General features: G+C 34.0%; 1 protein-coding gene across 2 annotated transcripts in view; it reads right to left on the bottom strand.

Moving 5' to 3' along the window:
- Positions 1–12,607, bottom strand: part of DPYD (dihydropyrimidine dehydrogenase) — an 824,864-nt gene that overhangs the window by 348,054 nt on the left and 464,203 nt on the right. For both annotated transcript variants that reach the window (XM_081305920.1, XM_081305921.1), the window contains one exon: positions 5,333–5,497. In XM_081305920.1, the coding sequence (XP_081162046.1) occupies positions 5,333–5,497 (165 nt within the window). The remainder of the gene's footprint in view (positions 1–5,332; positions 5,498–12,607) is intronic.

The raw sequence follows: 12,607 nt of genomic DNA, 5'->3' as shown, positions 1-12,607 counted from the left end.
GAATTTATGGACAATGGTAGAAAATCTTCCCCTAAACTCTGGTATGAAGCCAGCCTTCCCTTCAGTAGCTGCTCTAATAGTTTTCTAATTTATTTTTTCAAAAAAATCAGCATAGGGATAGGTGCTTTGGCACATGCCTATAATCCTAGCAACTCTAGAGGCCAAGGCAGGGGTATTGCAAGTTTGAGGCAAGCCTCAGCAATTTAGTGAGATCATAAGCAACTTAGCAAAACCCTGTCTCAAAATGAAAAGTAAAAAGGGCTGGGGATGTGGCTCAGTGGTTAAAATGCCCTTGGGTTCAATCCCTGGTAATGAAAAGAAGTAAAATTAAATAAATTAATTAAGTAAAACAAAAAATAAAAACTCAGCATGGGAAAATGTAGAAGTTGATAATAATTGATAAGTTAAAAAAATTCCAGCTGGAGCAAACCTACAGTACAGGGACTCTTGTGTTTTATACATTCCATGATAAGACACAAAAGACAACAACTCCCTGTATTGCTCATTGCAGGGCTGACACCAGAAATAATATAGTTTTACCAGTTACTAAATTTTATTTTCTAAACAAGTAACAAAAATACTAGTTTCTAAGGGTGGGATTTAATTATAAATATTTCATTGGAAGGACTCCCACTTTTGCTGAGTCAGCCTTCATGGAGCTTGTAAAAGCTGTGCAGGGGTTATGTGGCATTAAATAGTCACTGAATAAGCCATGAGCATCCCTCATTGCTCCATAGATACCTAGATCTGACTCAATCTCTCAGCCTCTCTATTTTTGAACACAGGACTTAAGATAAGGCCAGGTGACAGTTTAAACCTAGGTCCAAACCACATCACTGACATTGTTTTCTATAGACAGTTAAATCACTGCAAAGTGAAAACAGGCAGGGGTATCAAATGTCCTGAGCAGGGACCAAGGACAAGATAATTGTTGACTATTGACAGAAATTCTTTCTTTCTTTATCAGATAAAAAAGATTTTGTGTTTTTCTAAAGCCTGTTTTTAAGGTACCCATTTGAGGGAGGGAGTAAAGAAAAGTTGGAACAATGTATATTCTTAAATTCTCAGTTTACTTAGTGCCAAGTAACACACCTTCTCAGTGCATAATGAAAAGATTCCAGTCCTAGGGCCTTCACTCACTACCTATGGAGTGCAGGAGAGTAATGTACTATGTCTAAATTTCAGCCTCTTCATGTGTAAAAAAAAAAGGGGGGGGAATCTGCATTTGTGCTTCACAATAATACAAATATATGAAGCACAGTGCCTGGCACAAGCAAAATGCTGTTAACAAATAGTTCTGAGATTGGAGATTTATAAATGTTTAACGAACATGTCAAGGGCTTTAAATAACTACATTATTTAAAGAACTATGTGTTCTCATATATGTATATACAAAAGTTATGTCAGATTCATTCCATTGTCTTTCCTTTTCCTATTCCCCCTCCCTTCCCTTCATCCCCCTTTGTCTACTCCACTGAACTTCTATTCCTTTTTATATCCCCCCTGCCTTATTGTGGGTTAGCTTCCATATGTCAGAGAAAACATTCGATCTTTGGTTTTAAACCCTTGAAAGAATAGAGGAAATCCTTGAAAAAAATGACCTTTCTTTTGTACTAATATTCCACAGAAATTTCATATCACCCAATTATGAATGCAACAAACTGTATTAGCATTATTGATAATCTATAACTCTGCACAGGTAGAAATTACAGAAAGTCATTGTATAGTTGCTATGGATATGTCAAGCACTTAAGTTCATACTACATCAAAATTGCAGTAGTTAGTAAATCCTAGAAACTGTTGGGTAGTTCTTAAAGAATAACATGCATTATACCCCATTTTTAAAAATTGTGAATTTTATTTTAATATCATAGGAATCCTTCATAACCTTGAGAATTTTGTCCTATGCCTTAACCACTATTCTTAAAAGTGGAGGCTCTTGGGCTTCCCCAGAGTGCCAACAGAGTCCATGATTCACACAAAAAGCAAGACTCTGTATTTACTTAGAGGCTATTGGTCAAGAAAGCATCTTTAGGAATGCTGATGGGGATCAACTTCTTCAGAGTCATTTTGAAGCTAAATGTATGCAATGCTGATCTCTCAGTAATTAACTGAGAAAGGGTTTCAGCAGCAATGAGGTGATATTGTAATAGAAGTATATTTACATATCAATTGTTCTTCCTCTATTAATTCCTCTAACAAAGCCATCATTCCTGACTATGCTCACCAGCCGATTCACCCCTGAATCTCTGCCTTTTCCCTAACTCTTACTTTAGCTGCCACAAATGACAGAAAATATCAGTCTTTGCTTGCTAATTCTGTGCATTCAGACCAAGTGCAGAATGTATATTTTGGTACAAATTTTTCTCAAGCCTAAAATATATGATTTATAAGGCTTTTGCAATGAGAATGAAAGGATTCACTTAAAATTGATTTCTGTAAGCTCTAATTATACAGTATATTTCATAATAAGCTTTTCAAAAAAAATCTCAGCCTAGGAACAAAAACTCTGTTAGCAATAAATTGTCACTACAATGATCAGTGTGCCAAAGTTAATTCACAGATAAATAAAAGGAAACCTTGAAAGCCAAGCAGAGGTCTCATATGAGTGTAGGCATTGTTATAACTCTGTGATAGTTAAGAAACAAGCCCTTGCATGGCATTTCAGAGGGTCTTGTTACCTTTATGTTTAAGACATATTTTAGCTGTCTCCTCTGGTTCATGGTCAACTGGTGTCTCCCCTGTCTGGAAACAGACACCAGCTGCTGATATTGGCTGGCCTATGTGCCCCCAGCACAATTTCTTTTTCAGAAATCTTAGCCCTTGCTTAGAAGCTGCCACAGTGGGTTGAATTATCCAATCCCTGTCATTAAAGGTGGCAGCCACGCACTTGAGAATGATGTGGGAAACTCCGGTGAGAGTGATAATTAAACTTGGAAAATGAAGGGTCACCTTCTTTCATTCAGCTCATTGGGTTTGGCATCAGAATAATTCCAAAACAGCAGGAGATATTCTCCTCTCAGCATGGCAATATCTAGGTGCACACACATTATTTCTACGGGTTCAAATGGGAATGCCATTTTAATTGTATTTAAAATGTTACCTTTGATAAGGGGAGTAAAAATCTTAGAAATTAGTTCTAAGAATACAGTAAAAGACTAATGAGTATAATTTAAATTGGGAAAGAATTAGAAACAAGAAAAGCATGAATTGTTTTCTCAGAAGAAAAAGCATTATAAAAGAAGAAAACTGGTGCTAGGGAAATTGAAAAGAACATTTAAATGTGTCTCTTCCTTCTACTTGACTGTGGAATACAAAGCAAGGGGTTTCGTCTCAGCCTTCTTGTCCACTTACTGTCATTTCTTGGTGGCCACTGTTATAACATCTTACTCCTATCCAAGGGAGGGCAGAAAACATGTGATCTTAAGACAAGCCATTGGTAGGAGTTATTTTTCCAGGAAAATGAGTTTTTTTCCCCTGACACATTGGCTTATCATATAGCAATATTTGAGAAATTATATTTCATTCTGTTCTGGTGTTACATTAAAAAGTAATACTGAATTTTTAACAGCAACATAGGCAGGTGCTCTAGAGAATACTATTATTATACAGAAGCATGAATGTTAAAACAAAATGTCAAGTTCAAATTCTAACTTTGCCATACATTAGATGTACAAATTCAACATGTTACTAGACCTATGTGCCTCAATTTCCTCATCTAGGAAGCTAGGAATATAATAATATCTTACAAATTTGTGGAAAGATCAAGTGAGTTTAACATCTATAAAGACGTTATAATACTATCTATCATGAAATACATGTTCACATCATCCCCATTATCATTATATTACATATTCAGCATCTAGCATAATATTTACTACTATATATATAATCAAGATTATATATAACCTATATAATAAATATTATATAGATTATATATATATGTGTGTATATATATTTGTGTGTGTATATATATTTTTGTGTGTATATATATTTTTGTGTGTATATATATTTGTGTGTATATATATATTTGTGTGTATATATATTTGTGTGTGTATATATATATATATATATATATATATATATATATATTTGTGTGTGTGTGTATATATATGTATATATATTTCTTTTTATTTTTGACCATTGTTTGTCCATGTCATTCTGAGATAATTTTCCCAAAAGATGTGAGTCCTTCAAAAACAAATATCTCAGCCTCATTGTTCTGACGAGTTAACTATAGTAAAGATATTTGCAAAATATAAGCCTATGGATGTTTAAATAATGTAAAATATTCTGAATAAGCAGACACTATAGATGTCAGATGACACTTGATAGTTCCCTCCATATCAGAAGGATTCCTATTTGATCATATTTTGTTTCAATGTAAGAGATAATTTGAAAAAAAATAGAGGTGCCTTAAATAGAAAAATCTTGATGGGCTACGCAATAGTTTCTATCTATGTTCTTTTGTAAGATTTTGCAGGTAATCAGGTTACAGGCAAACATCCATGAATTCATCAGATTTAACAAAATTTATTAATAGAACACTTGAAGTGTTCTCTTTTTCATTTTGAACGATATATATATATATATATATATATATATATATATATATATATATATGAAAATCTTTTCCACAGCATAAACATACACTACACCCCAAACCTCAACCTCCATTTACTACCAGCTCATTGGAAGAAATAATGAGAGATAAAGAGAGGAGGGGGGGGGGAGAGAATAAATAAATGATGTTAATATCCTAACATAACTGAAGAGAAAATACTGTGTATTACATTTAAGCCTGATTTTACTACAGTATTTGTGCATAGTTCTTTAAAAAATAAAAGTTTTATAAGAGATAGTTGGCTCATTTAGTATAAGAGTGCTAAAATTATTTGGTAAATTATCTTTTGCTGAAAAAAATATAAATAAAGTACATAAGATATTCTACTTCAGCCCTGCGTTTATATTTGAAATGATTTATAGTCTGCAATTTATTCCTAAGGTCGTCACCTTCATAAATACCAGCCATATAGAGTGAAAACCAACTCAATAAAATGAGTATTTCATTTCTCTTCCTTCTGCTTATGTAGATACTTCTTCCATCTACATGAAGCCCATTTATAACAAAGCCTCACATTGTACAGGTTTTTATGAGTTCTTGAGCTTCCTTTCTTTTTTTATCTTTCTATGCATCAGCAAAGCAACTGGCAGACCCTTTAATAAAATATATTATTCACATTAATATTTATAAGCCTATGAATTGGATGTTTAAATAAACATTCACCAACTTACGCCAATTCTCTTGTTTCAGATGTTAAATCACACTTACATTGTCTGGAAAGTCAGCCTTTAGTTCAGTGACACTTTGACACCAATATGCAGCTGTTTTTTCACTGATCAGCTCAATATTCAGGAAGGAGCTTTGTCCAGGGCCATACATGGGGCCAGAGGTGGTCCCCCGGATGATTCTGGGTGAAACATTTGTCACGATGTCCTGATGAAAGAGTAAAGATATTGGGTCTCCTTTTGGTAAAGAAAACTTACGATTCTTATTATACACTCATTTCCATCTGACAATATTTTAGCAAGTCTCTTTGCATGCTTGTTTGTAAAGAAGAATTTCCAACATACTTTAAATTATAATGAATATATACTATTTCCAAATTAAAAAGTTAAAAAAATGTTAGCTTTAGCAAAATTAATTCTTTTAATTCTAGGTTTAGCATAGTGAAAAAAATTTAAATTTCCTGACATCGGTTTTGGGCATGCATAATTTAATTTCTAATTAAAAAATAAATAAAAGCATGATAGATAAAATGTAAAAACATCACTTCATTCTATTTAATCTGAGTAACTCCAATCATAGTTTAACTCCAATAAGAAAATGTGTGCAAAGAAAAGAATATATAATTTTCCTCAAAAATAATTCCAGTGTAAGTCAGCCAAGGAATACATATTAGAATTATTGGCTCACCAAACTAACAGGTTCTAACAAACTAACTGGGTCAAATTATCTACAGCATTGTAACTATACATTCGCATTCAATGAGAAGAAAGTCACTTTTCTCTAGACTGAAATGAGAATATCAATAACTTCCTGATAAGTATAAACAGTAAACAGTAAAATTAACTTGCTTGTTAAGTGTAATTAACAATCCAGGACTGCTTCTAAAGCTGTATTAACAAAGAAGAGCAACATTCTTCCATTACTTAAAACTAAAAAGAAACAAAGAAGGAAAAATGTTTCTTTTGCCAACTTCCAATTAAAATTAATTTTGAGTAAAGGTCATTTAGTTAAGGATTTATCAGAATTAGTCTTTTAAGTACCCCTCCTCACCATCTTGTCACTTTTAGTAAGATAACATGAACCCCCATTAGTATATAGCAATTAAGGTCAATTTACATATTTTAATTAAGAACCACCCCATATAAAACAATTAGCGTAATAGGCATACTAACTGGATTTCATAACATTTGGACGTTTTTCCAACTAGATAGACAGGAAACCTTAATTAGCATTAATTAGTGCTGATCTGCATATGTTTGATAAGCCATACCCTTGCCACAAAAGATTATTTATTCCTGAATCTGCCAAATGCTACAGTTGCAGAGGATAAAAGGACTTTTCTTCACATTGCATGTTAATTTCTGGTAATTTACATTCACTTTTACATTTGAATTACTATATTATAAAATAAATGGTATAAATGTTACAATAAGCCTCCTTAAATATGTACATTTTAACTTATAGGAATTATGCCTGTTAATTTTTTACTAATTAAGCCATTCCGTTTCTATTGTATTTGTGCACAACATCACCAGCCTTACTTTGATCTGCTATTGAGAAACCATGTTACACAATCTTAATGGATAAAATGACAAATAGAGTCACTTCAGGAAGCTCAAGGCTGGTGGATTAAATTTCCATCTTGGCAAATGCTTAAATATGTTCTCTGTGCATCTACAGGTGGCTTTGTACAGTTCACTCACTAGGTACTCTTAAGTTGCCACTATGAGATGATAATTCTGTAAGTGTTTCCTTTGAATGAGGCTGCTTTTATTCTCTGTTCTGGTTTTTAAGACCCTTTAAGCCTTAAGGTCCTTATTTTCTCTGTTCCAACTACTACTCCAAATGCTTCTCACCTCAGTAAGTCCAACCTATGGTGTTTTCTGTACAGAAGTACTTGGCCAATAAGGTAAGCAGAGTCCCTATTCAGTTTGACAAGCCATTAGCCCTGGTGCTGGAAGTGATGTAGCTCCTGATTGAAAGAATTGCTTTGAAAGGTCTGGAAGCAACATTACTGGCTTATTCAACAAAGCTGATTTATGTGTCAACAGCATCCATACTTTTGTCCTTAAGTTGCTAGCTTACTTCCTTTGTGAAGCCTTGCTGATTTGTCCAATTCCTTTGGGTCTTAACAGGACATACTGACTCAGAGTATCACAGTAGTATACGCCTTCCTCAGCTGGTACTCTTACTACCCTTTATTGTTTATTTTCTTGGCCAAACCTTCCACTAGAGAATTTTTAAGGGAAGAAACTGTCCCTTATTTCCCATTATACGCCCCGCTGCTAGCCTAATTTTTAGTAGATAACACAAACAATGTTTTTTGAAGCAACCTAGACTAAATTCAAGGCACTAGAGTACACCTTGTTCTGAGGCATGGGAACCAAAGGTATTTATTGCTGGCTCCATTCTGCTGCTGAATAGACAGGTGGTTTGGGTTTATATTCCAATTTCAGGTGCAGGTACTTTGCTTAGATTCTTTCCTATTAATGCATATCTCTACAGCTGTGGTCCTTACTTGCTTCTCCTGATCTATCAAGTACCCCTCTGCTATAGCTTAATTCAGTCCCCTGGGCCCCAGACTGTGGCTAGATTCTGTATGGAGTGCTATGCTGCAGAATGCCCACTGCTACACTTCTCCCCATCCCAACGTAATTCAGTGTCTCAGTGGAAGGCTGAGTGCTTCAACTTCATCATGCTACAACCTCTAAGACCTTCCTGATTGCCGAGCCATATTGAAGGGTATTGCTGATCTCGCAAATCCAAACAGACTGGACACATTCAGATACCATCCCACTTCTAGTCTTCTCTGATTGATATGAATTTGAATTCTTAACCTGACCCATGGTGAGCTGGAGTATTTCTTAGCTGATGAGTCTGTCAGGACCTTAACCTGCTAAGTTTCCTCTTGTGTCTGCCAGACACTAGGACCATGTTGTAGTTTGGATCTGGAATAGCATGCCCCGAGGCCCTTGTGCTTTTGGGAGGGGACAAAAAATTTAGGAGGTATAGCCTAGATGGAAGAAGTAGTTCCCTAGGCATGTGCTTTGAACATTTCATATTGTTTCAGTTGGGTCCCTTCGTCTCTCCCTTCCTCGCTTCCCAGCTGCTATGAGGTGTGCAGCTTTGCTCCACCTTGCAATCCTTGCCATTATGCTCAGCCTCACCACAAGCCCTGTGGGGTTAAGTGACCAGGGACTGAAATCTCTGAAACTGTGAGCCAAAATAAATCTTTCTCCCTTTTTAGTTTATTTCTGTCAGGTATTTTGCCACAGCAACAGAAAGCTGATTAACACACCATATCACAGTATGTGAAAGAATTGTTTTTAAATATATAAAACATAAAAGACACAAAGAATTTCACTTATATCAAGAAAGGAAAAACCCTATAGTTCAGGAATTCTAAACTGGATGCTATATAGAGTAACTCTCCAAGTATTATGCCAGTAAATCATAGAAGCCAAAGAGTCAATAAGCTTGTCATGTGAAAAGAGGTTGACTCTCAAGAAGGTCAAGAGGAATTCCTGGAGAGAGGAGGAAGTCACTCAGGACCTGCAGCAGGGTCCTTGGGTTGATGGATAAGAATTTTAACACTCACCATTTCAGAGACTTAGACATGGGTTTATTGAAGACTTATCTTCAAGGGAGAATGTGGGCAATCTCAAGAAAGAGATGACTCTGGGGTAAAGCAAGGAACTGCACTCAAAGGAAAATGTGGGCCTCTCAAGGAAGAGACACATTTGGGGGGTTCCCAGCTCTTCTTCTAAAGGAAACTTGGTGAATTTAGGAATGAGACCAGTCTGGTGATCTTGAGATTGTTTATGGTGGTCTGGTCAATCTCTAAATGCATAGGTTGGCATGGTCTTCATTATTTGAGCTACAGATAGTGTTGGAAAGACCCCTAAATTATAGGTTTCTCAAAACAATGTATCTCTCTTTAATCCATTTATTGGGATGTTAATTAGCAATACACAGGTAGATTTACAGATCTGCCAGGAATTTGGAAGTAACAGGCATAGGAAAGAGATTGGTTTAGGGAATCACAGGCCTGGAAAAGTATGCAGAACTTTTGAATTAAAATCTTATTCCTGCCCTTCATTTATACTTTCTTTACTACCTACTTCTTATTTCTTCTATCATACCTCAAGCTGACAAGATTTAATTGAAGGACAGTTAAGAAAAAGCTTCTTTTTAAAAATGTTCCCCCTATTGACCCTTAAAAGCTAAGATTCTACCATTGAGGAATTTTCCTTTGTGTGTTGTGACATAAGTTTACTGTCTATGTTTGAGTTGTTCTTTTTTTCTCTTCTTTAACTCTGTGTTAAAATGTAAATATATTTTGAGAAGGATATCAATGATCTCCAAGCCAAGATAAAGAAGAGAAGTGCAAAGCAAATCAAAGGGAACTTTTATCTACTTTATACCAGGAATGTTCACTCCTTTGTGCTGAGTTCATCTATGATACAGGATGTTTCATTAAACAGGTCAGCTTTTCTTTCTTTAATTCAAGAAAAGGTAAAAAATAATCATTGATAACTGCCTATATTATATAGATAGCCACTGTGTAGAATTTGTTAACTATCAGTCCATTATTAACTTCATAGACATTTTAAAATTCAGCATTTTCCAAATTCAGCTAAAGTAGCAAAATTCTAATATAGTCACTCTGTAACAAATCAGTAATAGAAATTTTATTATAGGTTTATTTTTCAAATTGAGTCATGTTTGCTACTACTTTGTCAAAAACTTCCTTCCTGGACTCTAGAATTTTTTGAATTTTTAAATTAAGTGAAAGATGAATGAAAATCTGGATATGACCAATTATTTTTGGTTATATGATTAGAGTTAGAGTTTCGATAATTGGGCAATAACTTACTAAAGCTTTTGACCTGGGAATATTAGAACTTGACTATGTTTCCATAAGAGAATATTTTGCTTTAATATTTAATAGCTAAGTCATATTAGTATTGCTTAAGGGAGTTAATATAACAAAATAAACATATTCAAGAATAGTTAGACTAGATAAGGTTTCATTCCTGATAATAAAGACGATAAATGGCCATAACCCTAATCCTCAGTGCATTAACAATCTTCAGATTTTAAAAATAGATATTTGTAGAGAAGGAAGAGTTAGGTGATATTTTTGCTCTATGTGCCAGTCAGTGTATAAAACCACAAGTTGGTGACCTCCTAACATTTGAAATGATGATAGTGATTTTTCAGCATTATTAAGGAGATTTAAATGACAGACATCCTGATCATATTTGCTTAATGAAACATACTAATGTGATAAAACCATTTACTTGACCCCTCTTATCCTTAAAAAATAGTATAATGTTTCCATGGTTACTACTGAATTAAAATTGTCACAATGGCCACATGAATATAAATAGAAAACTTTGCCAAAATGTCATAGTAAAAGACTAGAAAAAAAAATTGGGGTCCAACAAAATTAGATGAAAATGAGCATTAAATTTTGTAGAGTAGATCATAGATATTTATACCACAATGGATACATTTTAGAAACATACTATTAAATAAAAATGGCAATATGTAGAAAAATATATAGAATGACATCTAAAGCAAGTAAAACAAAACAATATATTATTTAGTGAAAGAGTCTAATATAATAAAACCTCAAATGAAAGGCTAAAGAAGAAATTGGGGATGGTGGAGCAAGGGGAGCTTTCCAAAAGTATTAGTGACATATACTTCTAAAAACACTTTATTCTTGACTTGCAGAAGGGTGGTAGAATGTAAAATCTGTTCAATGAGATATAGAGTAGTAGAGTTGGTGTTGTTAGAAGCTATAGAAAAAGTCATATCAGTTTATCAGAAAACCTGTAACTTATATCCAAGGGATATAATTACTTTTTTAATTTCTCAGATTCTGCCATATTTTTTGGGGGGGGAGGGCTTAAAAAGTCTTTTTAACTATTTGGTTCTATAAATCAAAATTTCAAAAATGAAAGATACTACAAGTCTAATTATTTTCTAAAATATGTCCCTTTCTTTATAAGTAAGATTTAACACTATGTTCTTCCATAAAAGAGGAGAATCACTTTGCAAATAAGTCTAAAAAGAAATATGGTGTTACATAATATGCTTCTCTCATCATAAATTTGTCATTCTACTACCCTGGGACTGCAAAAATTCAACATTGGCCTATTATCTAGGACAACTTCACTTTTAAGAAAGAATTCTCTGATACTTTTGTTAATTCAAAAGCTACAACTAAATCTATTAATATTTGATTCTTCCCTAAAATAGTAATCAGAAAATCTTTGCTTTTTAAAAAATATTTATTTTTTAGATTTTTAGGTGGACACAATATCTTTATTTTATTTTTATATGGTGCTGAGGATCGAACCCAGTGTCACATGCATGTTAAGGCAAGCACTATACCAATGAGCCACAACCTCAGCCCCATAATCTTTGCTTTTTTTGAGGGGCAAAATGGGAAGAATGAAGAATATTTGTTCTTAATGAATATTTTTCCATTTTAGTGACTTATATAAAGATAGCACTCAAAATGTGAGTTAGTGATCGTCTACCCATTTACATTAGGAATATTTATCTACCTGGAAAGCACAGTAAAGAAGAATAGCATCGTTATCCTAGAAATATAAATTATCAAATAAGGTATGCAGTTTAAATTACAGATATTTACAGAACAAGTCTTTCATATGCTTTATATTTGATCACCACAAGTCTACTATCCTACTACTACCAATAAAACAGAGGCTTATAGAAATTAAATGACTTATGCACTCTTGCACATCTAGTAAGCATTAGAGTAAAGAAAGAATTCAGGTACAACTATGTGATGTGAATAATAATAACTATTAGCATTTGGAGGATGTAATAATAATTAGAAATATTTTTGTTGCATGACTTGGAAGTCAACTTAAACAATTTTTTTTTAATTGGAGTATAGTGTATCGACTTTAAGGGAAGGGAATATTCTACATAATGCAAGGAAGCAAATGTAGTTATACCTCAAGAATGTTTCTGTCTTTTTTCTCTGCTACTGTTTGCCTATCTCTTCATTCTTTCTCTACAGAAGCTTTCCTCTGTCCCAGTTTATGTATATATATACTAGTAGACATATGACAGGCCCCAAGTTGACAAGTTACAGGTACAGCTATTCCCCAAAATTTATAATCTGTTAGGTCTAATTTTAACCCCTAGTGGTCAAGATTCTGAAAGACTTGTTTCTTTTTGTATTGTTTTGTTTCTGTGGTGCTAGGAATTGAGACCAGGGCCTTGTGCATGAAGGCAAGCCCCTCTGAGCTAAATCCCCAGACCATCTGGTAG

Source organism: Spermophilus citellus (assembly GCF_964194105.1).
Source record: "Spermophilus citellus genome assembly, chromosome: 9".
Taxonomy (NCBI): domain Eukaryota; kingdom Metazoa; phylum Chordata; class Mammalia; order Rodentia; family Sciuridae; genus Spermophilus; species Spermophilus citellus.
Note: the sequence above shows the minus strand (reverse complement) of the source record. Positions and strands in the feature narration are given on the sequence as shown.